Source organism: Sinocyclocheilus grahami, unplaced genomic scaffold, assembly GCF_001515645.1.
Source record: "Sinocyclocheilus grahami isolate Dianchi unplaced genomic scaffold, SAMN03320097.WGS_v1.1 scaffold66.1, whole genome shotgun sequence".
In the NCBI taxonomy this organism is placed as follows: domain Eukaryota; kingdom Metazoa; phylum Chordata; class Actinopteri; order Cypriniformes; family Cyprinidae; genus Sinocyclocheilus; species Sinocyclocheilus grahami.
Window position 1 is genome coordinate 936,351 of NW_015505245.1, and position 25,710 is coordinate 962,060.

At 36.8% G+C, this 25,710-nt stretch overlaps 1 protein-coding gene across 1 annotated transcript in view; it reads left to right on the forward strand.

Moving 5' to 3' along the window:
* The first annotated feature begins 281 nt into the window (after nucleotides 1-281).
* LOC107585078 (insulin-like growth factor 2 mRNA-binding protein 1) overlaps nucleotides 282-25,710 on the forward strand; it is a 34,705-nt gene continuing 9,276 nt past the window's right edge. Inside the window, exons 1-3 of the mRNA XM_016271934.1 lie at nucleotides 282-470; nucleotides 1,700-1,760; nucleotides 23,778-23,846. Of these exons, the coding sequence (XP_016127420.1) occupies nucleotides 296-470; nucleotides 1,700-1,760; nucleotides 23,778-23,846 (305 nt within the window). The 5' untranslated portion in view covers nucleotides 282-295. The remainder of the gene's footprint in view (nucleotides 471-1,699; nucleotides 1,761-23,777; nucleotides 23,847-25,710) is intronic.

Here is a 25,710-nt window from a genome sequence, read left to right on the forward strand (position 1 = left end):
TACACCGTGCTGGGAATTCGCGAAGGTTGCTACAGTGAAGAATATTTACCACTCGCCCGCAGGACTTAATCAGACTACAACGTTACTGTTAGTCGAACTTTCCCCTTTTTATTTTGGATTGTCTTGCAGTTTGATTATTTCCCCCCCACCGTTTTTAATTCCAACCGGCTGACATCTACATGATTTTGTAATCTGCGGGGTGTCTTAGTCCTTTTCTCCTAAATTAAGAGCGTTTTGCCGAAAAGTTTTATTTTCATTTCTGTTTTTTGGGGGGGGAGCGTTAGAGTTTTTCACGATGAACAAGCTATATATTGGAAATCTCAATGAAAACGTGACCGCAGAGGACTTGGTTAAAACCTTTGAAGATAACAAGATCCCATACTCTGGACAGTTTCTCATGAAAACTGGCTATGCGTTTGTTGATTGCCCAGACGACCAATGGGCAATGAAAGCGATTGAAACATTTTCTGGTGAGTAAATTGATTTTAATGGGCCTTTCGTTACCGGTTTGCTTCTTCGCCGGTTTTCTTTCGTAACTTACCCTGGTTAACCTCCCATGAGTGTTTTGCTTGTTTATAATTCAAAATCTATTGTTTTGCTGGGGATCTCTGGTTTATTGTGAAAATGAATCAATGTTTCTACTTTTTGCCATTGAAGTCAGGGCAATGTAAGGCTCTATAGTGCAAAGGTGCCTGAGACAGTCAACTTTTAAGAGGAGAGGGTTTGCATACACTAAAAGCATTCATGCACACATCTGCCACGACTTTACTTTCTTTGCTCTGACAGGTTTAAAACGTGCAGTGTGCTCTACTTTAGCAAATAACTATGCATTTAGCGTCGTTCTGATTGTAAACTGTAGGACGTGGTTCTCCTAAGCTCAGTCTTTAGGTTTAGTCCAACCTACCCCGGCACAGCTATAGAATCAGGTCTCACCCCTCCCCCTTTTGGCTAATAGGCAAGTGGAGCTAAAATGAAACATGTTTCGTGAAGCCCCTATTGAGTTAACATTCACAATGCTGAGGGATACCTTCTTGTCTTTAACGTATCCGACCATGTAGCATTCTCATATGCTGACTTTAACCATGCAGTTTCATTGCATCTGTCCCACTGGCCACAAAATATGTCTCTCCTCGGTTCTCCATATATGTAGCATGTGATGTGTGCTCTATATAGCACGAAGGTCGCCATGCCGATAAGGATCCAGTTAAAACTATCCACCACATGAAGTCACGGTCAAGATTAATTCATCTTCAGCTGTTCTTTTGATCGCTATATGCCTCTTAGGTCTCAACTAGACACGAACAACAAATAATAGCCTACACATATGGAATCTGTCATACAGTTGACGCAAATAGCTAGTGTAGCCCTGAGCAGTGAACCTAGAAAGCGTCCTAAGAATTTTGTCATTTATTTTTTATTTATTCATTTTTTTAAGTTCAATTACTACACCCACCCTTGCGAATCCAACACCTCAAAAGCTCGTTTAGGCCTTTCGCAACGCAAGTTATAGGCTACAGTAAAAATGCAATTTCTCTTCACACAGGGAAATACATAGGCCTTTAAAAATATTTGAGGCACACATTTATTATGTTTTAGTTTTAAAGTTGGCTTGGATTATGAGGGCCATTTAAGTAAGCTGTGGTCATTTTGTGAGTGGGGTAAAAAAATAGAAAACAAATAATTTATTTCCTTTTTCCAGGTAAAGTGGAACTTCACGGCAAACGAATTGAGGTCGAACATTCTGTCCCTAAGAAGCAGAGGTATTTGCTTTCTCTTGAATAGTTCGACAATTGTTTGCTTACTGTACTATATAAAAGCTGAATGTGTATATATATATGTCGTGGCGGTGATACAACTATGTGTACTGTGTTAGCAGGATCTCGCGGTGTGATTAAATTGCTGATCTGTTTGGTTGTAACAGTTAAGTAGTTGTTACTTTTTAAGAGTCTAGCTCTCTGTATACGCATATACTTTGTTTCTCTTCACGTGACGGATGTTATAGTGCTTTGGATGTTAAAAGTGGCATATGCTCGTAGCATTACACCACGTGCCGTTACATTCATAGTTACTACAGCGCTATATGGGAGTCGTCTCCACGTTAGGCATATATGTGCATATTTGTCAAACATGTAACAATGCTGGTCTCCGTGTCATTTCAGTCACTTGTTCCCTGTTGATTAGGCCTCGGCCTACTGTAAGGCCTAGGCCTCGGTGCTTGATTCGTTTAAACAATTCATGCAACACAGATTTAGTTTTCTAGCCCGCTGTGGTTTTAAAAGCTGCTATTACTTTGGAACACCATCGTTGTTCGTACTTTTGTGCGGATATTTAAATGATAGACTTTGTAGGGAACGCCGCTTCAGGTCAGCGCTGGAGAAACAAAGCGTAGTCTATATACATGGCTATGTTCCATAAACTACAGTTCGAAGGATGTGTTGTCTAAAATATCATTTATCCGTATTTCTGCCGGTAGTTATAAGTAAATGTGGATATGAGAGTGTAAGTTTGCTGCTTAAAATTAAAATTATCCTCAGAAATGTATTTATTTGTGTTCTGGGGAGTTTGCATGGCGCGCAGAAGACTGGTTATGTGGAACAAAAAGGTCTCCCCCTTCGTCCCCACCCAGCTCAACTCTCCTTCTTACCTCTTTACACCCTAAACGCATTTTTTTCACATCCATCCGAGCTACACTTGTTAAGCTTGCGTATAACTCGATGGTAAATAGTTTTAAAACGTTGCATCCTGTGGAGAATCTATATAGTAAAACGATAATGTGTGCTAAATAATACAAATAAATAATTTGCAGTGAATATTTTAAATACTGCTGCTCATATACGTTTCAATAATTCAGTGGTAGGTACAGCTGATACATTTACGTTGTTTTGATGGCCGCTTTCTTACCAGTTGAACCAGCGCTTTGTGTGTTCGCCTGGTTTACGCGCTTTAGCCATAAATCTGTTTACTGCTGACAGACCTGTTGTGTGAACGTATGCTTTGCATATTTAATATTACACTATACGTATGATATAGCTGTTTTTGAATTTGTTTTGCATATTTGTGATGCAGAGGCTTAACGTCTCCAGATGTGTAGGCCTACTGATAAAGCGGCCTTTTTTTTATCATGAATGAATTTGTAACAGATATACGTTTTTAATAGACCTTAATGGCATACGTTGTGATTAGTGTTGGGAGGCCAACTGTACACTGATAGTAGGCTATGACACGTGGTCGCCATCAGTGTGAAGAGTAACCAACGTCAGCAGTTGAGAAAATGGCGTACAACGTAGCTCTCTGTCGAAGGCTCCATTTGAAAGCACTGGGGCATTAACACGAATGGGTGCAAATGCATATTTACAAATGCATTTGATAGCGCCATGTAAACAGTTTACTAATCCGTGAACTAATCCTTAATATAATTGCTCGGTGAGATATTTTAGCTAAAAATGCGTTTTGCTCTTAAACTCACATATTTTGCTATTTATGTTTATAGGCTACTTAAGGGACTTTTTTTCTCCCTGTGTGCGTATGATAATTTTAGAATTCGTATAGTCTGTTCTGGTGAGACGTTGTGTGGTTCTTTTGAGTTGAACATTCCAAGTAACCAGAACGCACGCGCATACACAAAACACAAGAGTTGTGGAAAATGCATTAGAAATGTTGATTAGGGTGGAACTGTTACTCGTCGCCATTTTGATAAACGTCTTTGTGGGGCTGGCCTCTGAGGTGAGGGACTTTAAAAAGCAGCGTTCACCCCCAGGTCAGCATATATGTTGATCTGACCCTTTTTTGTGTTGCATGTGCTGGTGGAATTGTGACTCTGTCCAATTCAAATAGATATATTTTTGCTTAATTTGTGCATGAACACATTTCAGTTGCTTCAGGTTTCATGTGTTGCTTTGGAGAAGTGTGAATGCAGGACGAGTAACAAGATTTGGGGTGGGGTGGAGGGTCAGAGCAGCTTCTTTGCTATTGTGCACACCCCTTATGTTTGGTAACAACGGGTCTGTCTTATGTAATGCTCATAAGGAAAATTAGAAATGTGTTTTGTTGAAGACGTCTTATTGTTGAAAATAAACAAATAATTAAAACTTGTCAAAACATCAAGACCACCAAAAGCTGATATCAAGAGCTTTTTTGTATTCAGTTGTTTAAAGTAATATGCTTGTAATAAAGTAGTTGTTGGTGAAACTGATGTTAAATGTGTGCAAATAATACAGTGAAGACCATAGAGGGTGTAGTGAGTAAGCCATAATGTTTTGTGCATAGAGCTGTGTGGGCGGCTCCATGTCTCACGCCTTGAGTTTCTCCCTGCTTTATGTAATGTTGCATTGGTGTGACGGGGCCATTTGCAATGGCTTGATGGGCCACTTTTGAAGTCCTTCGGCAGGAGAGATTTAGAGACAAGGGGAAGAGACACACCTTTATGACAATACCGGGTGTTAAAAGTGTAACAATGGCCCTTCCCCCTTCTTCCAGATGCTACTCTGCGTGCTCCCTTCCCTTTGTAAGCACCTATCAAGGTCCAGAAAGCAACATGGTTTTGCTGCAACATTTTATTGCTCTCTCTCTCTCTCTCTCTCTCTCTCGCTCTCATTCTCTCTCTCTCAAAAAAAAGGAATTTTAACAGTAGGGATGAATATTGACAAATTGTGGCAGAGGGTAATTCTTTGTGAACTGAATAATACAGTAGAGAAATAGTGCAAGTCATGGGTATAGAATTGCAATAGAAGTATTTATTGTAAATATACTAATACAAATTACAATAAGGATGTACTTTGGGAAACGTGAACTGGAATGTGAAAAGAGTGAATTGTTATTTCCAAAATGGCAGTGTAAAGTAATGTAGCCGCTCATCTGACTGCATGTGTGTATTTGTGAGTAGTAGGGAAAAATTGTGTTGAAGTGAAGTGAAAACTGATTTCAGGTTTATTGATAAATAGTGAAGGGGAAGACCTGTTGAGGTGTGTGTGTGTGTGTGTGTAGTGTTAGTTTCTCCCTGTTGAGCTGTTTTTGTCTCATGATATTCTTTATTGTGACTGTACACTGTTGATTTTTCTTTCAAGTGCTCAATTTTGTTAAAAGCTAGAGTTTGTCACTTACCATGGCCCGTGTCTGCTGTCAGATCCATAGTGGTTAAAATAATAAATAAAACATATATTTTTAAAGAACAACAAAAAGTGAATTGTCTGCTGTCTTGCAATTAGAGAGTGCTGTAAATACCCTGGTTTTTTTTGTAAATACTAAATAATACATCCAATATCTAACAAATGCGTTGGTTGCTTTGACAGAAGGAAAAACCTGCAGGGCTGAAATAACAGCAGTTTTGTATGAGTAACTCCTAAGTAAAGATTTGTGAATTTAAAGTAGCTACGTCTCGCCAGACCTTTGCAAAGTGGATTCAGAGAGAAAAGGGAGGGAAAAAAAGAAAGCTTCAGCTTTGAATCGAATCGTGGCGTTTCGCAGGGTAAATAAACGAGCGTGTTGCGATTGCATGCTCAGGCAGTCTGAAGCCACACTTGCCTGCTCTGCCCTCTCTCTCTCTCTTGCTCCCTCCCTCCTTTTCTCTCTGTCCTTTTCTCTCCATCTCCACTTGTGATTGTAGTACTACAGAAGGCAGGGGGAGGGGTTTTTACGAAGAAGGAGGTGCGACCAATCGGGGGGCAGGAACACCTGTGTGCAGTTTCTCAGAAGCCGTTGACGGTGCTACACGCGAGGCAACCTCATTCTCATCTCTCTCTCTCTCTCTCTCCCAGCAGCATGCTTGCTTGAGTGCAGTTTTTTCCCTTTTCTTTTCCTGGCTTGCACTTTTGCTCTGTCTGTCTCTTTCTTTTGCTCTTTTCCTCTCTTTGTCCCTCTGTATTGCATAGGCTGTCTTCCTTCTGCCACGAGACATGCATTTTTGATTGATTCCCACATTTGGTGGAGGCAGGCAGTCTTGTTAGTTCGGTCATATGACGTGCTACTCGCAGGGCTTGCCTGAGCAGGAAGAGGGAGGAGAGGAGGAGAGAAGAGGAGAGGAGGGGCTGGGGATTGAGGAGGGAATGCATGGCAGCACTTCCTTGTGGGCTTCCCTTTTTCTGCTGTTACGGAGTGCGATTCTCTCAAAACGACCGTTGTTTTGAACCGGGTAAATAGGAGGACGAGAGACAAAGGGAAAAATGCCCATAGCACGTAGACATGCTGAAAATGTGAACGTTAAGTGTGCGTTGTGCCTTTAAGAGCACCCCTCCCATTTTAACCCCTTACCAATGTGTCCTCTTCTCTCCCCCTTTCCCTATTTTGAACCATCTGTGCTGTTTTTTGAAAAGGATCGAAGTCCCTTTACTTCAGCTTTGGACAAGCATTCAGAACCACAAGCACGTTCACACCCCCGAGGGCTTTTACACAAAAAAATTAGCTGATTTTAGAAAGCAACATGGTTTTGCTGCAACATTTTATTGCTCTCTCTCTCTCTCTCTCTCTCTCGCTCTCATTCTCTCTCTCTCAAAAAAAAGGAATTTTAACAGTAGGGATGAATATTGACAAATTGTGGCAGAGGGTAATTCTTTGTGAACTGAATAATACAGTAGAGAAATAGTGCAAGTCATGGGTATAGAATTGCAATAGAAGTATTTATTGTAAATATACTAATACAAATTACAATAAGGATGTACTTTGGGAAACGTGAACTGGAATGTGAAAAGAGTGAATTGTTATTTCCAAAATGGCAGTGTAAAGTAATGTAGCCGCTCATCTGACTGCATGTGTGTATTTGTGAGTAGTAGGGAAAAATTGTGTTGAAGTGAAAACTGATTTCAGGTTTATTGATAAATAGTGAAGGGGAAGACCTGTTGAGGTGTGTGTGTGTAGTGTTAGTTTCTCCCTGTTGAGCTGTTTTTGTCTCATGATATTCTTTATTGTGACTGTACACTGTTGATTTTTCTTTCAAGTGCTCAATTTTGTTAAAAGCTAGAGTTTGTCATTTACCATGGCCCGTGTCTGCTGTCAGATCCATAGTGGTTAAAATAAAAAATATATTTTTAAAAAACAACAAAAAGTGAATTGTCTGCTGTCTTGCAATTAGAGAGTGCTGTAAATACCCAGTTTTTTTTTTGTAAATACTAAATAATACATCCAATATCTAACAAATGCGTTGGTTGCTTTGACAGAAGGAAAAACCTGCAGGGCTGAAATAACAGCAGTTTTGTATGAGTAACTCCTAAGTAAAGATTTGTGAATTTAAAGTAGCTACGTCTCGCCAGACCTTTGCAAAGTGGATTCAGAGAGAAAAGGGAGGGAAAAAAAAGAAAGCTTCAGCTTTGAATCGAATCGTGGCGTTTCGCAGGGTAAATAAACGAGCGTGTTGCGATTGCATGCTCAGGCAGTCTGAAGCCACACTTGCCTGCTCTGCCCTCTCTCTCTCTCTTGCTCCCTCCCTCCTTTTCTCTCTGTCCTTTTCTCTCCATCTCCACTTGTGATTGTAGTACTACAGAAGGCAGGGGGAGGGGTTTTTACGAAGAAGGAGGTGCGACCAATCGGGGGGCAGGAACACCTGTGTGCAGTTTCTCAGAAGCCGTTGACGGTGCTACACGCGAGGCAACCTCATTCTCATCTCTCTCTCTCTCTCTCTCCCAGCAGCATGCTTGCTTGAGTGCAGTTTTTTCCCTTTTCTTTTCCTGGCTTGCACTTTTGCTCTGTCTGTCTCTTTCTTTTGCTCTTTTCCTCTCTTTGTCCCTCTGTATTGCATAGGCTGTCTTCCTTCTGCCACGAGACATGCATTTTTGATTGATTCCCACATTTGGTGGAGGCAGGCAGTCTTGTTAGTTCGGTCATATGACGTGCTACTCGCAGGGCTTGCCTGAGCAGGAAGAGGGAGGAGAGGAGGAGAGAAGAGGAGAGGAGGGGCTGGGGATTGAGGAGGGAATGCATGGCAGCACTTCCTTGTGGGCTTCCCTTTTTCTGCTGTTACGGAGTGCGATTCTCTCAAAACGACCGTTGTTTTGAACCGGGTAAATAGGAGGACGAGAGACAAAGGGAAAAATGCTCATAGCACGTAGACATGCTGAAAATGTGAACGTTAAGTGTGCGTTGTGCCTTTAAGAGCACCCCTCCCATTTTAACCCCTTACCAATGTGTCCTCTTCTCTCCCCCTTTCCCTATTTTGAACCATCTGTGCTGTTTTTTTGAAAAGGATCGAAGTCCCTTTACTTCAGCTTTGGACAAGCATTCAGAACCACAAGCACGTTCACACCCCCGAGGGCTTTTACACAAAAAAATTAGCTGATTTTGTGTAAATGGGCTACAATAGATGATAAAAGTAGTGAGTGTTTGTATGTTTATTAGACATATGTCTGCTAATAAACATTTTTGATGTTCGTTAAGAGTTGGATCAATAGTGTTGGTAAGTAAGATCTAATTCTTGTTCACGCTGTGGTCAAGGAAATAGTAATAGAGAATAAGAACATTGTCTTTCTCTCCTTGTCCATTGATAACATTTGTGACATGAGGCATCAGAAACCTCTCTCAAAGATGAATATATTAACCGCGGAGGCTTGCTTGTTTTGAACCGGGTAAATAGGAGGACGAGAGACAAAGGGAAAAATGCCCATAGCACGTAGACATGCTGAAAATGTGAACGTTAAGTGTGCGTTGTGCCTTTAAGAGCACCCCTCCCATTTTAACCCCTTACCAATGTGTCCTCTTCTCTCCCCCTTTCCCTATTTTGAACCATCTGTGCTGTTTTTTGAAAAGGATCGAAGTCCCTTTACTTCAGCTTTGGACAAGCATTCAGAACCACAAGCACGTTCACACCCCCGAGGGCTTTTACACAAAAAAATTAGCTGATTTTGTGTAAATGGGCTACAATAGATGATAAAAGTAGTGAGTGTTTGTATGTTTATTAGACATATGTCTGCTAATAAACATTTTTGATGTTCGTTAAGAGTTGGATCAATAGTGTTGGTAAGTAAGATCTAATTCTTGTTCACGCTGTGGTCAAGGAAATAGTAATAGAGAATAAGAACATTGTCTTTCTCTCCTTGTCCATTGATAACATTTGTGACATGAGGCATCAGAAACCTCTCTCAAAGATGAATATATTAACCGCGGAGGCTTGCTGTCACAAGGCAGCGTGAACAGGTGGAAGGGACTTGGCTTGAAGTTCAAATCATTGGTTGGCGCCATTTTGCAGCATGGCTGCCCAAGTTGCTGTGGGACGGGTTTCAGGGTCTCGCCAGATTCAGATTTCTTCATTTTTTGCAGCATATCTAAAATGTAAAATTATTCAATTTTGGCACTGATTTAGAAAATTTACATGTTTATTTAAATTGTAAGCATTGAATAAATTTGACTTCTGTCATAGCAAATAAAATAAGTTCAAGTTGTGTTCAAACTGTTGACTTTTCTCCAAAAAATGGTACTGTTTGTGCTGCTTTGACATACTTGATGTCCAGGACGAAAATTACTTGTGAATTCTCAAGCGTACATTTTTAACCTAACCTTGTTGTTTTCTTTTGAATGTTCAGATAGCATTGTGGGTATTTCTACAGAATGCAGTGCAGTGTGATAGGCTAGATATGCGTGCAGGTTTTTGTTTTTTAGTGTCTGTGTGTGGGAGGGATGTGAGACTAGGGTTGTTTCCCAAGGGGAAAAAAAGTTCATGGTGGTTTACCCCTCTGAAGTTATGGGCCCCCTGTTTGCCCCATCCCCCCCAATGACTCTTTATTTCTCTGGTGAACAGGCCGTTCTGAAGGCCTCGCCATCATAAACACTGGTGAACGGGGGGTGCCACTTGAACCGAAAATTCTTTACATTTTTTCTTTCTCTTTTTTTCACCCAAATGGACCAATGAACATGTATTGAGTGCCTGGGTCATAGTATATATGATGTTGACACAAGTGACTTGAACTGATTAATAGTCATTCAAGTTCTCATTGCATATTTAAATGAATGCTCTGCTTGTTTAGGATTGAAATAAATGAGTGTGTTCCAAATTGGTTTTGTTGCACTGTAAATAATGAAGCTATTTTGCACATTGTTCTTCCGCAGGATGTGTGTGTTAAAATGCTGCTGGCTTAAATTCCTGCGCTATTTGTGCTCCTGATCCTGCTTGGGCAAATCAAGCTCATGCACAACAAGCACAGCAATTAAAATGTTTATTATTCTACACATTGACATTATTTTATATTTACCCTGTTATATATTTGAATGAATATTGCTAAAACTTAAATTAAGTTGCTAAAAGATAACTGGGGGGTGCCACTTGAACCGAAAATTCTTTAAATTTTTTCTTTCTCTTTTTTTCACCCAAATGGACCAATGAACATGTATTGAGTGCCTGGGTCATAGTATATATGATGTTGACACAAGTGACTTGAACTGATTAATAGTCATTCAAGTTCTCATTGCGTATTTAAATGAATGCTCTGCTTGTTTAGGATTGAAATAAATGAGTGTGTTCCAAATTGGTTTTGTTGCACTGTAAATAATGAAGCTATTTTGCACATTGTTCTTCCGCAGGATGTGTGTGTTAAAATGCTGCTGGCTTAAATTCCTGCGCTATTTGTGCTCCTGATCCTGCTTGGGCAAATCAAGCTCATGCACAACAAGCACAGCAATTAAAATGTTTATTATTCTACACATTGACATTATTTTATATTTACCCTGTTATATATTTGAATGAATATTGCTAAAACTTAAATTAAGTTGCTAAAAGATAACGGCTAGCTAGATGCTGGTTTCCCCTTTGTTTGCTTTTTTTGTATTAGTGTTAGTTGAACAGCATGCTCAAGGCATGTCTTTCAAATCACATGCTTTTTGATTGCCATCTCTCTTTAGTTACTCGTTCATGCCTACTTTGCTTTTGCAATTATATTAAGGCATACAGGTCACTCAAAGCAATCCTGTTTTCCTGACTCACACATTTACTGTAGCATTTCTGTGGAAAGAAAACTGGCCACTATCATAAGATGGTGAAAATTAGGCTTCTGACATTTTTATGTAGCTCATAATGATTTCTTGTGATGTCTGCATGGTGTCATCTTCCAGCACCAAAAAAAAAAAAAAAACCTTTTCTACCATACAAGCTCCTATTAATAGCTGTACTCTTTTAGGGAATTGATCGAGCATATAATTGTTCCTTGCACCTACAGATAATTAGAAACCAAATTAATATCCAATTAGGTTCCATTTGTTTTCGTACATTGCAACGTAACAGAAACGGAGAATTCTTTGAAAGCTCTTTCTCTCTCTTTTACATTAATAATTCAAAAGGCGAAAAATTTTCCAGGAAAATTTAAAAATGAAAAATATGACTCAAGTCCTACAGAATCACATTACTGCTGTATTAATCATCACAAGAATGTTACACCACGTATTAGAACAGGGAAGATGTAGCTTATTTTCTCTTTAGTGACCGTCTCCCCTCTCTCTTTGTATGTAGAAATAATGTATGCATTTTTATAATGTATGCATATATGTAATTTCTGTTTTAGAGAGCTGTGTGTGCCTGCCAGCAAATTATTAATTGGATGCTGACCCGCCATTGCTAGTGTTCACACCGAATAAACAGAACATTTTTGTAAGTTTAAAACTCTACACTTGAAGTCAGAATTAAATGCAAATTCACTATCTATTTTGTAAATGCATGTTATTAATCTCATGATTCATCCATGCATATGTTTCATTTAAAAACATTTTTTAAAATAAATGATCATAACTGGGTTTTCCAGTGAAACATCATGCTTGCTTCTCTGGTGATGTTTCCAGACACTTACACCCTGCAGATGTGTTCAGCGCTCGCATTTCAAAATCTAGTCAACAGCCGATGGACAGAATTATTATATATTTTTTTACTTTCTGATAAATCACACTTGAATAGGGAAGAAAAGATTTATCAATACTTTAGTTACATCTCAACTTTAATGTTTGTTTGCATTATGATAGAATTAGTTTAGTTTTAGTGAGGTCACATATATTTTTTAAGTTCTTTTAGCAGTATTACAGCTAGCGTTCAGTTGTCAATATAAATGAGCAAAACCAGAAGTTTGCAGTTGTTTAATTTTGCTGAAAATTTGCCTAAGTTTATGGAAGCATGAAAGTGACAGAACGTACATGGCATGTTCACGTCTTTACCCCTTTCTCCTTCGTGAGGCCATCGAGATCAGTCAACACTGTTCTTCTCTTTTTATGCTATTTTCTCTCTGTATCCCTCTTCCTCCCCCTCCCTCTCTTCCTCCACATTGCAATTCCCTCCTTACCGAGTCCAAATCACTTAAAATGGAGCCTCTAGATCACATGACCTCGTAACAGGCATGTGCTGGTATGGTCATGCTATCCCCCTTTATACACACACACACACACACACACACACACGCATTTTAAAAGCATAGAAAGGGGGGAGGGGCTGGCAACCCCCCTCAGACATACATGGAGTCATACCTTCCTCTTGCAGTGTTGAGCGAAGGCCTTCTCAGGCGGAGGAGAACCGCCATGAGTGTATACGTTACATACACACACACATACTTATATATATATATATATATAAATAAATAAATATCACCATCCATGATGTTTTCAGATTGCATGCAATCTGAAAGATTTCAGTGGACTTTATGCTCCTGCTCATTTCTGTGCAATCAAACAGTGCATTCAAATATTGATATAACATAGTACAAAGGGTGTTGTGAAATAGAGCTGACCAGGAGAATTTATTTAAATAAAAATGTTAAAAAAGTCTCCTGCTAAAAATGGTGTTCACTTTCTTGTTTGTTTGATGGTATGCTATGCTATTTCTATACAGCCAGGAGAGAGTTGTTTTTAAAAAATTGCTGTTCAAGTTTCTAGATTTTATTTTTTATTATCTAATATTTTTAATTCAGTAGTATTAAGTATTTATTCACGTTTTGAATTTGTTACTTTGTTTAGCTTTACATATGAGGCTGTTCTGTGGACTACTGAGCATTTTGAACTTAATTGTTAACCCTTTTGAATAGACTTAAGACTATTTTCCCTCCAAAGAAACCACAGTCTAAGACAAACTGCAATTTCTAATCGTCATTATTTTTAAGTACATGATGGAAGAGAGGAGAGAGAAAAGAGATAGTGAAGACAGGTAAGAGGATAGTGCTGTCTACTTTCAGAGTTAAAAGATTAAAAGAATAACATCAGGGGTTGACTTCACACTTTGCAAGGAAGAAGGTCCTTCATTTGTAACAAAAGAAGACTGGCTTTGAAAGAAAGGTTTTATTGGTTCAAGACACATTTGCTAGATTTACTTAAATTTCTGATGGATGACAAACTGTTTGGAAAAATATGGAACCAATTAATTAGATATTCACAAAGTAATTTAATGAGAAAATTTTACTTTTTTTAGTGGTAGAATGTTTTCAAACCTTATTTTTCCATTTAAAATGGTAGTATTTGTTTTCAAACTTTGTTTGAAACATGTAGAACTACTAAGTAAAAATACTGAGAAGTGAAGTATTCAGAGAGAATTTTGAATTTTTAACTTTTAGATATTTATTTAAACTGCATTAAAAAGAACTGTACAACAACATTTCAGAGTCCTTCATTTTTTTGACTGAAACACATTTGTTTTAATAAATGTTATTTTGCTTACATTTAATGTTTACTTACTTGTTTGTTTTAATTAAAAAAAATTGAAATGTGCTTAAAAGAAAAGCAAAACTTGTGAAGTCTTACGTATACTTTCATTTAAAGTTTTGTTTCTAACAATGCAATTAAATATGAGCAATAAATATTTTGTGTGAATGAAAATATTTAGTTAGTTGGACTGTGTAATATGTTTTGGAAAAAAAAAACTCATGGAAAGCTAAAAAAAAATTAATAATTTGAATTTAATAATCAAATAACTGCTTTAAAAGAAACACCCTGTTGGTCTTAATGTGAGTATTTTGTTTCTTTTAGCTCAAATTGTAAAAAAAAGAAAAGAAAAAAGCCTGAGACTTTGAATCAAGTTAGACTACTTTAAATTTGACAAAAAAGAATTAGTTATTTGTTTCTTCAGTTTTGTTAAGATGGAAAGTGGGAAATGTTATATATATATATATATATATATATATATATATATATATATATATATATATATACCCCCCCCCTTTTTTTTCATAGGCTATATAGAACTAACGCAATTTTCACACGCACGTTCTCTGTTTTACGCATTTAGCAATAGCAACCTTACAACACTCCACATTTCGCTCTGTGCTGACATGGAAGCGTATTCTGCTCCTGTATGTTACCTATAGTTTTCTAGCACATTCTGCGCCTGCTCATGTGATTGAGATTCATTGTGATCATTGGGCGTTGTCGGTGGAAGATGGCTGAGTCAAATGGCCAAGGGAGAGAGAGAGAGAAAGAGAAGATGACGGATGAGAGGGAGGGGTGTTTCACATGATAATGTGCAGGAAAGGACCTCAGGTTCTCTTCGCTTCACCCCCACCGGCTGCCGTTTCGGAGGCCGTTTGCATTCCTCAGCTGAGCATGTCGCTCCCTGCACACTTTGACATGCTTAAAAATTTGCAGTCAAAGGCAGAGTGGTTTCCCTGTGCTGTTGGGCCCATGCAAGTGAAAAAAGAAGTTTAGTTCTAAAGTTTAAAAACATTTTCAGATAGCTTGGAATTTACTTTCAGTGGTTTACTTGCCTAATGATTCTTAACTTGGATTGTATAGATTTAAAATCATTGCTAAACAGTTTGGTATATCAAGATCACTGATAGAAAGAGAATGCGAAGATTAGTTGTTGGTCTTGTAATTCATGTATTTTTAGCATTTTAATTGTAACTAGCATTCATATGCTTTTTTGCTTTTTGACAGTGAGGGAATACTTTTCTTAATTAAACAATTTTTTATTGCAGTTTTCTGCTTCTCTGTGAGAGAACAGAATTTAGGCAAAAATAATAAAAACGCTCCTTATAGGCACTAGGCAAAAAAAAAAAATTATGCATGAACTTTGTAAAACATGCCCCATAAACTGTGAATCTTCTGTTTGAATTCATTAGAGAAGCCTAAGCTTCAGACTAAATGTTACAAAAGTAAAATACCGTTTATCTGCAATCACAAAACGTTTTTTTCTCTTTCTCTTTCTCTCTCTTTTCTTTTTTTAAATCTGTGTGTGATGTTACTTTATGTGGAGAATGACATAATCTTGTGGTGTAGCTTGTAATAAAAAGAGCATATTTTTTGTTGTCTTTCTCACTTTATACATCTTTTGGAGTTCATTGGTTTAATAATATTCGTATAATTTTGATTTATTTGAGTATATCTAATGATAAAAAAAACAACATCTGGCTTCCATCCTTGCAACTGTTTAGATCTGTTTCTGTGAAGGTTTGACCTTGCTCCTCAAATCTTTGTGTTTGTCAAATCCATTTTAGAGAGACACTTTCAGTCACTGGTCACTTTTGCATGGATTATGAAATATTTACTCTGATTTTCTGCTTGCCAGTAGCATACATTTTTTTTACTGTCACTGCTCTATAGCAGCCTATGAGAAGCTACAATTTGTCTCAGATCAGTGTAGCACGATGCAACTTCCTCTTCTCTTCTGTTACATTTGAATGCTTGAATGGCAACAGATACATTTCTTGAATGGCAGTGTAATCATATATATATATATGTATGTATGTGTGTGTGTGTGTGTGTGTGTGTGACCCTGGACCACAAAACCAGTCATAAGTAGCACTGGCATATTTGTAGCAATAGCTTTCAGATGATGTATAAATCTCAATTTAAAAAAATTGTTCTTTATGACTGGTTTTGTGGTCCAGGGTCACGTGTGTGTGTGTATGCCTAATTGTAAATAATATTTATGAATTTATCTGTTTATAATGATGCATTTGTTGAATGCATCATTACACTTTTTCCTGCAGTTGCTCATTGATGTTCCTGCATTTAAAGGATTCATATTCTGATAATTTCATAATTTTAAAGACAAAAAAAGTTTTAGAGGACACTTTTATTCTTTAAAAGCCGTTAATTAATTCAGGACTTGAAAAATTCAAATGAAAATACAAAAATGAACCGTAACTTAACGCTAAGCGCCCAAGTCCCAGTTTTGACGGTTTAATATATAGAGTCCGCTACTGCCATGCTATTGGCCAACACCAGTGTTCAATGGCAAGAGGCACCTTTTAGAGGCGGGAGATTTATTTTTATTGGTTTCATTGTTACACGACTGTTTTGCTGGGGCCGACAATAAGCAGTATATTGCCCCTCACTCTCTTCTTCTGGTATGTTACGGGTTGCATCAGCATGTGTTGATTGCTAAGCTTGGGGAGTGACCTTTCACCTCTCAGAGGAATAGGGCAAGGGGAAGAAAGCGAAGCAGCGAGGGGGAGGGAAGGCCTATCAGGTAATGCAGAGCAGAAAGCTCCACGGGGAGGAGTGTAGAAAGAGGGAACGAGAAACAGTGAGAAGAAAGCAGGAAAAAGGGGGGATGGGATGTCTGTTATTTCTAGTGAAGTTGTCTCACCATCGCTGCTACTCTACACCACTTTGATTTATGGCTTAACCCTTGCTGTTCCACTCAGTGCCTGGAACCACCGCGTCTGGTCCCCCCCGGCCGAGAGGGTATCTCCGACGGTACCCATAGCTTTCTACACGGCCACCAAGCTGAGCTCCTTAACTTCATTGCTAGGATGTTTTCATTGACTTGAGGAACCTCCACGTCCATCTAGACCTTAAGCAGCTCACTACGTCCCTCCGTGGACACGCTGTTACGCAAAGAGCGGGAAAGGGAGGTGTGTGGAAGTTAGGATCCGCCCCTTCCCCTCCCACACTTACCCGCCATTTTCAGTGTTGGCTGCAGAGGCCTTGCTGTATACGAAGCTCCTCTAGCAGTTTACTGACTGAAGTTCTGTTTCATGTCATTCCTCTGCCTACCACTGTCACAGTGTGTCATGGTAAAAAGGTGGTTTAGCTTTGGATCATTTCGGTTTGGGCTGTGTATACATTTATGCATGCAGTTTTGTGATCGACTTCAGTGGTATGGAATATTATTTCTGGAGACTGATTAGATTTGGATTTTTAGATGTGAGTTAATACAATAATTATATAGTGTAAAATGATTTGCTTATGAATGGCTTTTCAGAAAAGTAGATGAAAAGGATTATTTATTTATCTCAGTTTGTTTAGGATTATTTTACTTTGCCGTGCTGAGTAATCCCTTTTTTTTATTAAAGAAATACTATGTTTTTGTATATATTATCTAAGAATTTATTTATCTTGCATTTGTATTTGAATATAAAAAGAGTTTAAATTTTTTTTGAAAGTGCTTAAGACATTTGATTAAAAAATGTGGTTTAGCCTGTTTATTCGTTTTCTTTCAGGAATGTTTAACTTGTTTACCTAACACAAAACGTAGCTAGGAATATATAGAATTCAGTGCAGTGTGATTATGTGAACCAACCTGTCTGTTTAGTAAATCATAGCTTTTTGTTTTATTTTTATTCGAACCAACAGTCTTTTTAGCCCAAATTAGATTTTTGCTTTTATATTTAATACAATTCTTTTTTGGAGAAATAGAAAATAAATTCTCCAAATTGCAGAACTGCTTGAACTGACTCCATTATCTGCATGAGCAAATGCATGATAAGTTACGCATGGTTCATTTGGTGAATTTGTAGCCTCTCCTAAATGTTTTAGAAAGTATCTGGGATGCAATTTAATTTCAGATCCCTCTAATGCCCAAATGCAATTGGATTACTGTGCAAGTACAAGCTGATATTTTGCTACTTGTATATGTGGATAAGTTATGAGGAAAGTTAGGTTAACTTATTGGTCAACAATGTACATTATGTGTATCTTATCCTACACTCATTTTGTAGCTCCAAAAATGTTGGTGCAAAAACATTTATATTTTGTAGTCTTGCAATTCAGGTATCCATAATCAGCTGCTTTGCAAAGAGATACGCTCCAGCCCATTTTATATATATATATATATATATATATATATATAAGTAAGTATGTGTGTGAGGTGAATGAATGTATAAGTCATGGAGGAGGGGTTAAAGATGCAAGCGAATGCTCTTTTCTTGCTGGCATATTGTTTCTCTTCTTCCCCTCTCTCTCTCTCTCTCTCTCTCTCTCTCTCTCTCTCTCTGCTTATCTGCCCTTCCCCCGTTTTTAAATCAACTTCACCTCTGATTGGCTGAGATGGCAATGGCTCAAAGCAAGACAGGAAGTGGCTCGATGAGGTTTGTGACTTCTAAGGGGTGATTTTTTTGACTTCCTCTGTACTGGGTTTCCTGTTGGACCTCTCGCACGGTGGGCCTTGAATGGTTAATTAGTGTTAGGTCACTACATTTTGTAGTTTTAAGTCCCATAATTAAATGCCACTTAGGACTTCGTTCTTGCCCTTTGACATTGACATATATGTACGCTAATGTAAACTACAAATCACATTAACCTTTTGATTTTATCTCCACTATTGTTCGTCAAACTCTCGTAGCTCTCTCTATTTACTTCAAACCGTCTTCAATGATTTCTTAATTTCTCCCAGCTGCTGTCTCCAACAAGTGAAAAAAAAAAAACCCACATATAGAATTCCCAGTGTCTAAAGCTTTTAAGATGAAGGCATGGTAAAGCTTGTAGAACAGACACAGTTCACTTTTTTTAATACAGTGTATCCATTGAGACTAAATGGAGAGCGATGTTTTAGGAAGCACGTTTATTATCCTCGAGTCGACAACACGCATTTGTCTTCCAGATTTGTGTCTTTTCTTCTATCTTGACAGGCCGGCGCTCATCAGAAGTGGTTTGGTGGATTTTAGCTTGTTTCATACAGACTTACGTTGACATGCACCTGTGTAGTGCTGACGGTGTAGGAGTCTGCCTGTGTTTAATGTCAGTGTGACACATTTGTTCCCTGCACTGTGAGGTTGTTTGTTTGAATGCTTGGATTGTGAGTGTGTGTTGTGTATGAGCACAATAAATTGTATAATAAAATTATTGTATAATAAAAATTAATTTGCCAAGTCTGACACCTCATATAAAACCATATAATACTTTAGAAAAAAAACAGCACAAATAAATTACTGTTCACCTTTTATTTGTGTTTAGCCTTCATACAAACAAGAAATGTGAAATCACTATCAAATAAACATCTCGGACTCACCTTATTAATTATTAATATCTTCTAACATACCAGTCAAAAGTTTTTGAACAGTAAGACTGATTGTCTGCCAGCAGGAGGCGCTGTGAGAGCGGTAGAACTTGCGAATTCTCCGGTAACGGCTATAATCAAAGCAGCTCCGCTCATGAACACTACTTTATCAGATAAAATGAAAATGCCATTTAAACTATTCTGAAGACAGTCGGTTCCCTTCAGAGATACATTCATCTAAAACACCCGCGCCACGTTTTGATTTTGAAACGTGCAGTGCTCATGTTTATTCAACGAAGTCAAACGCCACAAATAAATCAATGCATGGGAAACACTGGTAATGTATATCGAAATATCGGAAATGTGTTTAAAAATCATAACACCGTTATTGAAAATATTATATCGCGATACATATTGATATTGAATTATTGTCCAGCCCTACTTCATAATGAATAATTTTCTTGTTTTATCGCAAACTAGCATGTAAGATAGTCAGTAGGTAACATCCTTGAGTTTAGTGTGTAAGAGTTTGTGCTTTTTGATATGCCAGTGTTTATGCCAGAGTGTGTTTGTGAATATAAGATATGAAATATGTCTATATCTGATTAAGAGAGCCTTGCTGATTCCTCCAAGCCAGCTGAGACTGGCCCATCATGCATCTGGATAAGCTTGCTAATGTTTAGCAAAGGGAGTGGTGGTGCACCTGCTTTATATATATGTGTGTGTGTGTGTGTGTGTGTGTGTGTGATATAAAAAGGAAATATTAGTAATTTTAATTGATTAGTAGTTATCAAATCAAATGTATTAAATTGAAATTATTTAATTGTGTGTATATAAAATAAAAATTATGTATAGCAAAAATATTTAGTAAAAAAGTATAAAATACATTAAAATGTAATGCCATATTAAAATGAATTCTGATACACATACATTCACTGCTGTTTAAAAGTGTGTATGTTTTTGGGGAAAAGTCTCTTATGTTTACCAAGGCTGCCTTTATTTTCTAAAATACAGTAAAATTGTGAAATATTATTTCAATTTAAAATAAAAAATAAATTTAATATCTGTTTAATGATATTTTAAAATGTTATTCCTTTGATAGCAGAGCTGAATTTTCAGAAGTTGCTCCAGTCTTCGGTGTCACACACTGTTAAAACTAAACATCCTTACAGCTGTGGTTGCCAGAATAATTCAGTAAAAAATACAATTAAAAATGTTAACATATTTACAGAACAAGCAGTAAATTTTACATTAGGTCTATAAAAAAAATTTGATTTACAAACAAGAAAACTGCTATTTAAACCAGTAAATCCAATAAGGCTCACTGCTATTAAAATCTGTTTTGTAACTTTAACATACACTGACAATTATCATAATGATACAGGTGGTAAAAGAGGAAGCTACATGACGAATCATGAAAAAGTTCATAACAATTAGATTTTTCCACAATCTGAATTATCCAGAAGCTGCAGTCATTCACACAATCACAAAACACCATTATGGTAAAACACATGACACTAAAATAATGCAATAAACAGCAGATGATGTAACATAAAACCAAAATGTACAGAACTGATTATAAAGCTATTAAGAAACCGGATTATTTAAACAAAATGCTTTCAAATGTAAAGTGTCACACAGGGAATTCTAGGACTATCAGCTTACAGTTTTTCACTCTAAATTATAATTTGAATGGCTTTTTTTATTTATAATAACCGTACAATTAACAGTATTTTACTGTAAAAAACATGAAATGTCCAGTTACTAGATGTTTTACAGATTTCCCCTGTATGTAGCATGTAGCATAACCAATTACAATTTTTCTCCCATAGTGTTTTTACAGTATTTTACATAAAATTACACTTTTTTTTTTTTACAGTGCATGCTCCTTCAGAAAATCATTCTAATATGATTTGCAGATTTGCTGCTCAAGCAACATTTCTTACTATTATCAATGTTGATAACATTTATGCACTTTTGTGGAAATGCATCCTTACTAAATAAAAGTACTAATTTCTTTAAAAATTTGATTGGTTGGTAGTTTGATATATGCCCTCATTAAGATAGCAAAGTAAATGTGTTTGTGTTTAAGCATGTCTGTGTGGTGTGTGAAGGAACTGAATGTGCTTAACTGTGTCAAGACATGTAGCTCTTTCCCTTCAAGGTTTTTTTTTTTCTTCTTCTTTTGGCTCATGTGATGCTGTGTGTGCAGAGCAGGGTTTTGCCAGCTAGACGCTCAAGCTAGTATGATTCTCTTTACTAAAAGAGTAAGCTTTATGGATTATTTTATGATGATTATTATTATTATTATTATGATTATTAAAAGCACATTGCAAACTCCTGCTATGGCCTCTGATCAATCTGATCTCAGGCCATATAGTGCTCTTTCCCTTCAAGGTTTTTTTTTTCTTCTTCTTTTGGCTCATGTGATGCTGTGTGTGCAGAGCAGGGTTTTGCCAGCTAGACGCTCAAGCTAGTATGATTCTCTTTACTAAAAGAGTAAGCTTTATGGATTATTTTATGATGATTATTATTATTATTATTATGATTATTAAAAGCACATTGCAAACTCCTGCTATGGCCTCTGATCAATCTGATCTCAGGCCATATAGTCATATCTCAACTGTTTTTTTTTCACGTTCACATTAAGTTCAAGATAGGAGTAAACTTCAATAATGCGCCGCTGTCCCACACCGCTCCTGTAGGACAATACCACATACCAACCCTCACTCTAACATACACACACCCTCCCCCTAATGCTATTCGCTGGCCTATAGAGTCCTCACCTTTGACCCTTATTGGGGTGAATCTCTCTCTTCTTTTTTTCTTTCACTCTTTTCTGTTCTTGTTATTTGGTCTTTTTATTCGCATTTGTATTGTCTTTTTAGTGCTGTGGGATTGAGCTTTCTATGTTTCAGTGTGTCTTGAGATTCCCGTTTTTACTAAAGCCAAATCTAAACATAGATTTTATTTGCCACACCATAAAATACAGAGAAATCCCATGCAACTCTTTCTGGGGAATGTGAGCATGTTAACAGATTTGGTTCTGTGGTTGGTGTCCCATCATCCACTGCTCCACGGCTGGATGTAAGTCATGCTGCACAACAGGTAAATTGAGTAAGACATACATCAGTGTCTAGATTCAATATACCCATTCAGTCTCTTCTCTCTCTCTCTCTCTCGCTCTCTCTCTCTCTCTCTCTCTCTCTTTCTGTCTTTCTCCTCTGCCCATTCCGCCTCGCTTCCACGAGCGACGAACTGGACGGTTGCGCCCAAGCATCTTCACCATGTTTAATCTGCCTATAAATAATACCTCCTTCCAGATCATTTAGAGAGATTTTCTCGAACCTCACAGGTCCTGTCCTCGATTTTGAAATAAAATTTATGAACATAAATCATGTCATAATAGAATTATCTGAAGGATTCTACAGTCAACACATTCTTGTTAAGGTTTACTTATAGCTTGTCAAAGTTCTGGACTGATCCACATCTAATGTTCGTTTACATTTATATTTATTTACATTTATACTTTTATCCAGAGTTCAAGGTACATATACTGTATTTTATCAGTCTTTTTTTTTTGAGTGTCATTAAATGTAGATCAAGAATGTTAAATGCAATGACTTGAATACCACTCTTTTTACACACCTTTTTAATTCCTCAATTAATTTAAATTTATTAAATAAACTTTAGAATAGTATAACACTTTAGTGTTGGGACCAATTCTCGCTAACTAGTTGCTTATTAGCATGCATATTTTTAGCATATTGGCTGTTTATTAATACTTAAGACCATATTCTACATCCCTAATTCAATACCTAAACTTAACTTTACTAAGCAGTAATTAGTTTATTGAGACAAAAGTCATAGTTAATAGATAATTAATGAGAATTGGACCTTAAAATAAAGTGACCAATTTTATTTTATTTTTTTTAACAAGGTATATAGTGCAACTCTCAAAAACATTTGTTTAAAAGATAAGGAAATTTACCTTGGGAAAAAAAATATTTACAAACCATTTTGGAAATGATGATGATGTTTCAGTGTAAATTTATATGAAACCAAGACGAATGCAAAGATTACATTAATAAAGACTTGACATGTTTAAAACATATTTTTGCATTTCCTTAATATGGACGCTGTCCATAGGCTGTTGATCAATACACAAAAGTAGTTGTTTTAACTGTTGTTAAACAGTTAGTTGTAGTTGTTTTTTTCAGCACAAAATTGTAATGTAAAAATGTTCCTCAAGAACTTGTTGTATATCTGTTCACTCTTATGGCATGTGAAAGGATGAAAGTTTTAATATCAGAACTAAAGTATTAAGTACCTGGACATTACCGTTCTGGTGGATTTATCCCTGTTCTGACTTTGACTTTCACCTTTCCATGCATCTCTTTCCACATCATTTAGATATAGACAAGACCAGGACCTTTCTGAACACTAGCTGTCAGTGTAAATCAGCATTTGGATGATGTTGGATGTCATTAGAGTAATTAGTTTTTATGTGATTGTGGGTGTAAACGTGAGAGCAGTTTTTCTTGAAGATGTCTGCGGCTGTAATCGCTACTCTCATTAGTTTTGTATCTTATTAGCTCTTGTTTCATGAAGCAAAGCTGGTGAGGGATCCTTCTATAAACCTCATTTCTCTCTCTCTTTTTTTTCTCTCCCTCTACAGGACCAGAAAACTCCAGATCAGAAACATTCCACCACACCTACAGTGGGAGGTGAGTCTGGGTGTGTCCATGTCTGTTCTGACAGTAAGACTTCTTCAGTTATTCTCAATCAACACAATGATGCTCTTCACCCAAGTATGGGTGGCTCTTAAGGGTGTTTTTTTTAGACAGATTAAAGCATAATCCTAGAATAAATGATTGTGTACTTGATGATTCTTCTCCATTCATAGATTCAGACGTTATTTTAAGTTTGACGTAAAAAACATCCCGGATATTAATGTTTATGCATCACCAAAGAGAAATTGCAATAATTTTGCATTGTTCGGACAAACCGATAATCCCAATGAAAAACAAAAATACGTGCCATTGTTTTAATAATGCCACTGAGGCACTAATTTTCAGAATCAGAATCAGAAAGAGCTTTATTGCCAAGTATGTTTGCACATACAAGGAATTTGTTATAGTGTCACAAGCTTCCAGTACATGGAGACAACAACAACACACAGATAATAAAAATAAGATGTGAATAAAATACACATGCATAAATATAAACCACAAAAAAAGAATAAATTGTATGTACAGGTGTGCTATAGATAGAATAGGAATAGACATTTTGCTCTTCTTTTGGAAATTGAAGCTACATGTAAGATCTCCAAGATCTCTTTGCATATTTGGTTGGAAGATGAGAATTGTAACATCAACAAAAATGTTTGAAAATCAGTATTAATTACAAATTAATTATTAAGTATTAAAGTAAAAATGTAAAATATTTTTCAACCTCTTGCGAAAAGAAACCTAAAAAAATTACAATATTTTTTACATTTATATTTTAAATTTTTTTTTAATGTAAATTTTCAAATATTTATGTGGACAAAAAACTGCAGTGTAATAACTGTATAATTAGTTCTATCAGTTTAGTGCAAATTTCTGCAATGCGTCTGCATTTCATCTGCCTCTGAGTAGCAAAGACTGAACTTTCCCTACATTTTCTGGCAAGGGAAGTATCTTAAATTTTACTTAGAAACAGCCTGAATGTATGGTTTTAGCAACACCAAAACAGAAATTGCAATATTTTATTTTACATTGGTTAGACAAACAGATTATCCCGCTGCAAATCAATGCTGCTGTTTTGTTTTAGTTGGGATGCTCAAACAGATTTGTTGTAATAATTTGCCTCAAAGTTGCTGGAAAGTTTACATTTTGGGGGGAAATTAAGCTACAAGTGGCTCACTCACAGCTGTCTCTGCATCTTCCATTGAAAAAAGTGAAGGTATTTTAACATCATCAATACTATTTTACTTAAAAAATAAATAAATAAAAATGTTCTGCCTCGTCTAAAAAGAAACGTGACCTAAAAGGAAATAATTAAAAGGCCATTTTAAAACACAAATCAATACTTTCTGAAAAGCATTTTCCAAAAAGAAACCTGACAAAAAATGCAAAAATATATTAAAGGGATAATTCACCCAAAAATGAAAATTCTGTCATTAATTACTCACCCTCATGTCGTTCTAAACCCGTAAGGTTTTTTTTTCTTTTTCTTTTGCGCATAAAAAGTATTCTCTTAGCTTCATATAATTACGGTTGAACCCCTGATGTCACATGGATTATTTTACCGATCTCCTTGCTACGTTTCTGGACCTTGATCGTGTAAGGACCCTTGCTGTCTATGGGAGGGTCAGAGTCAGACAGCTCTCAGAATTCATCAAAAATATCTTAATTTGTGTTCTGAAGATGAACAATCTCTTACAGGTTTAGAACAACATGAGGGCGAGTAATTAATGACAGAATTTTCATTTTTGGGTGAACTAACCCTTTGAAAGGCCATTTAAAAAATGTAAAGCAATACTTTTTTTTCCACCCTCTTCCAAAAGGAAACCTGACCAAAAAAAATAAACAATTTAAATTCTTTTTAACGTGTACATTTTCTAATAT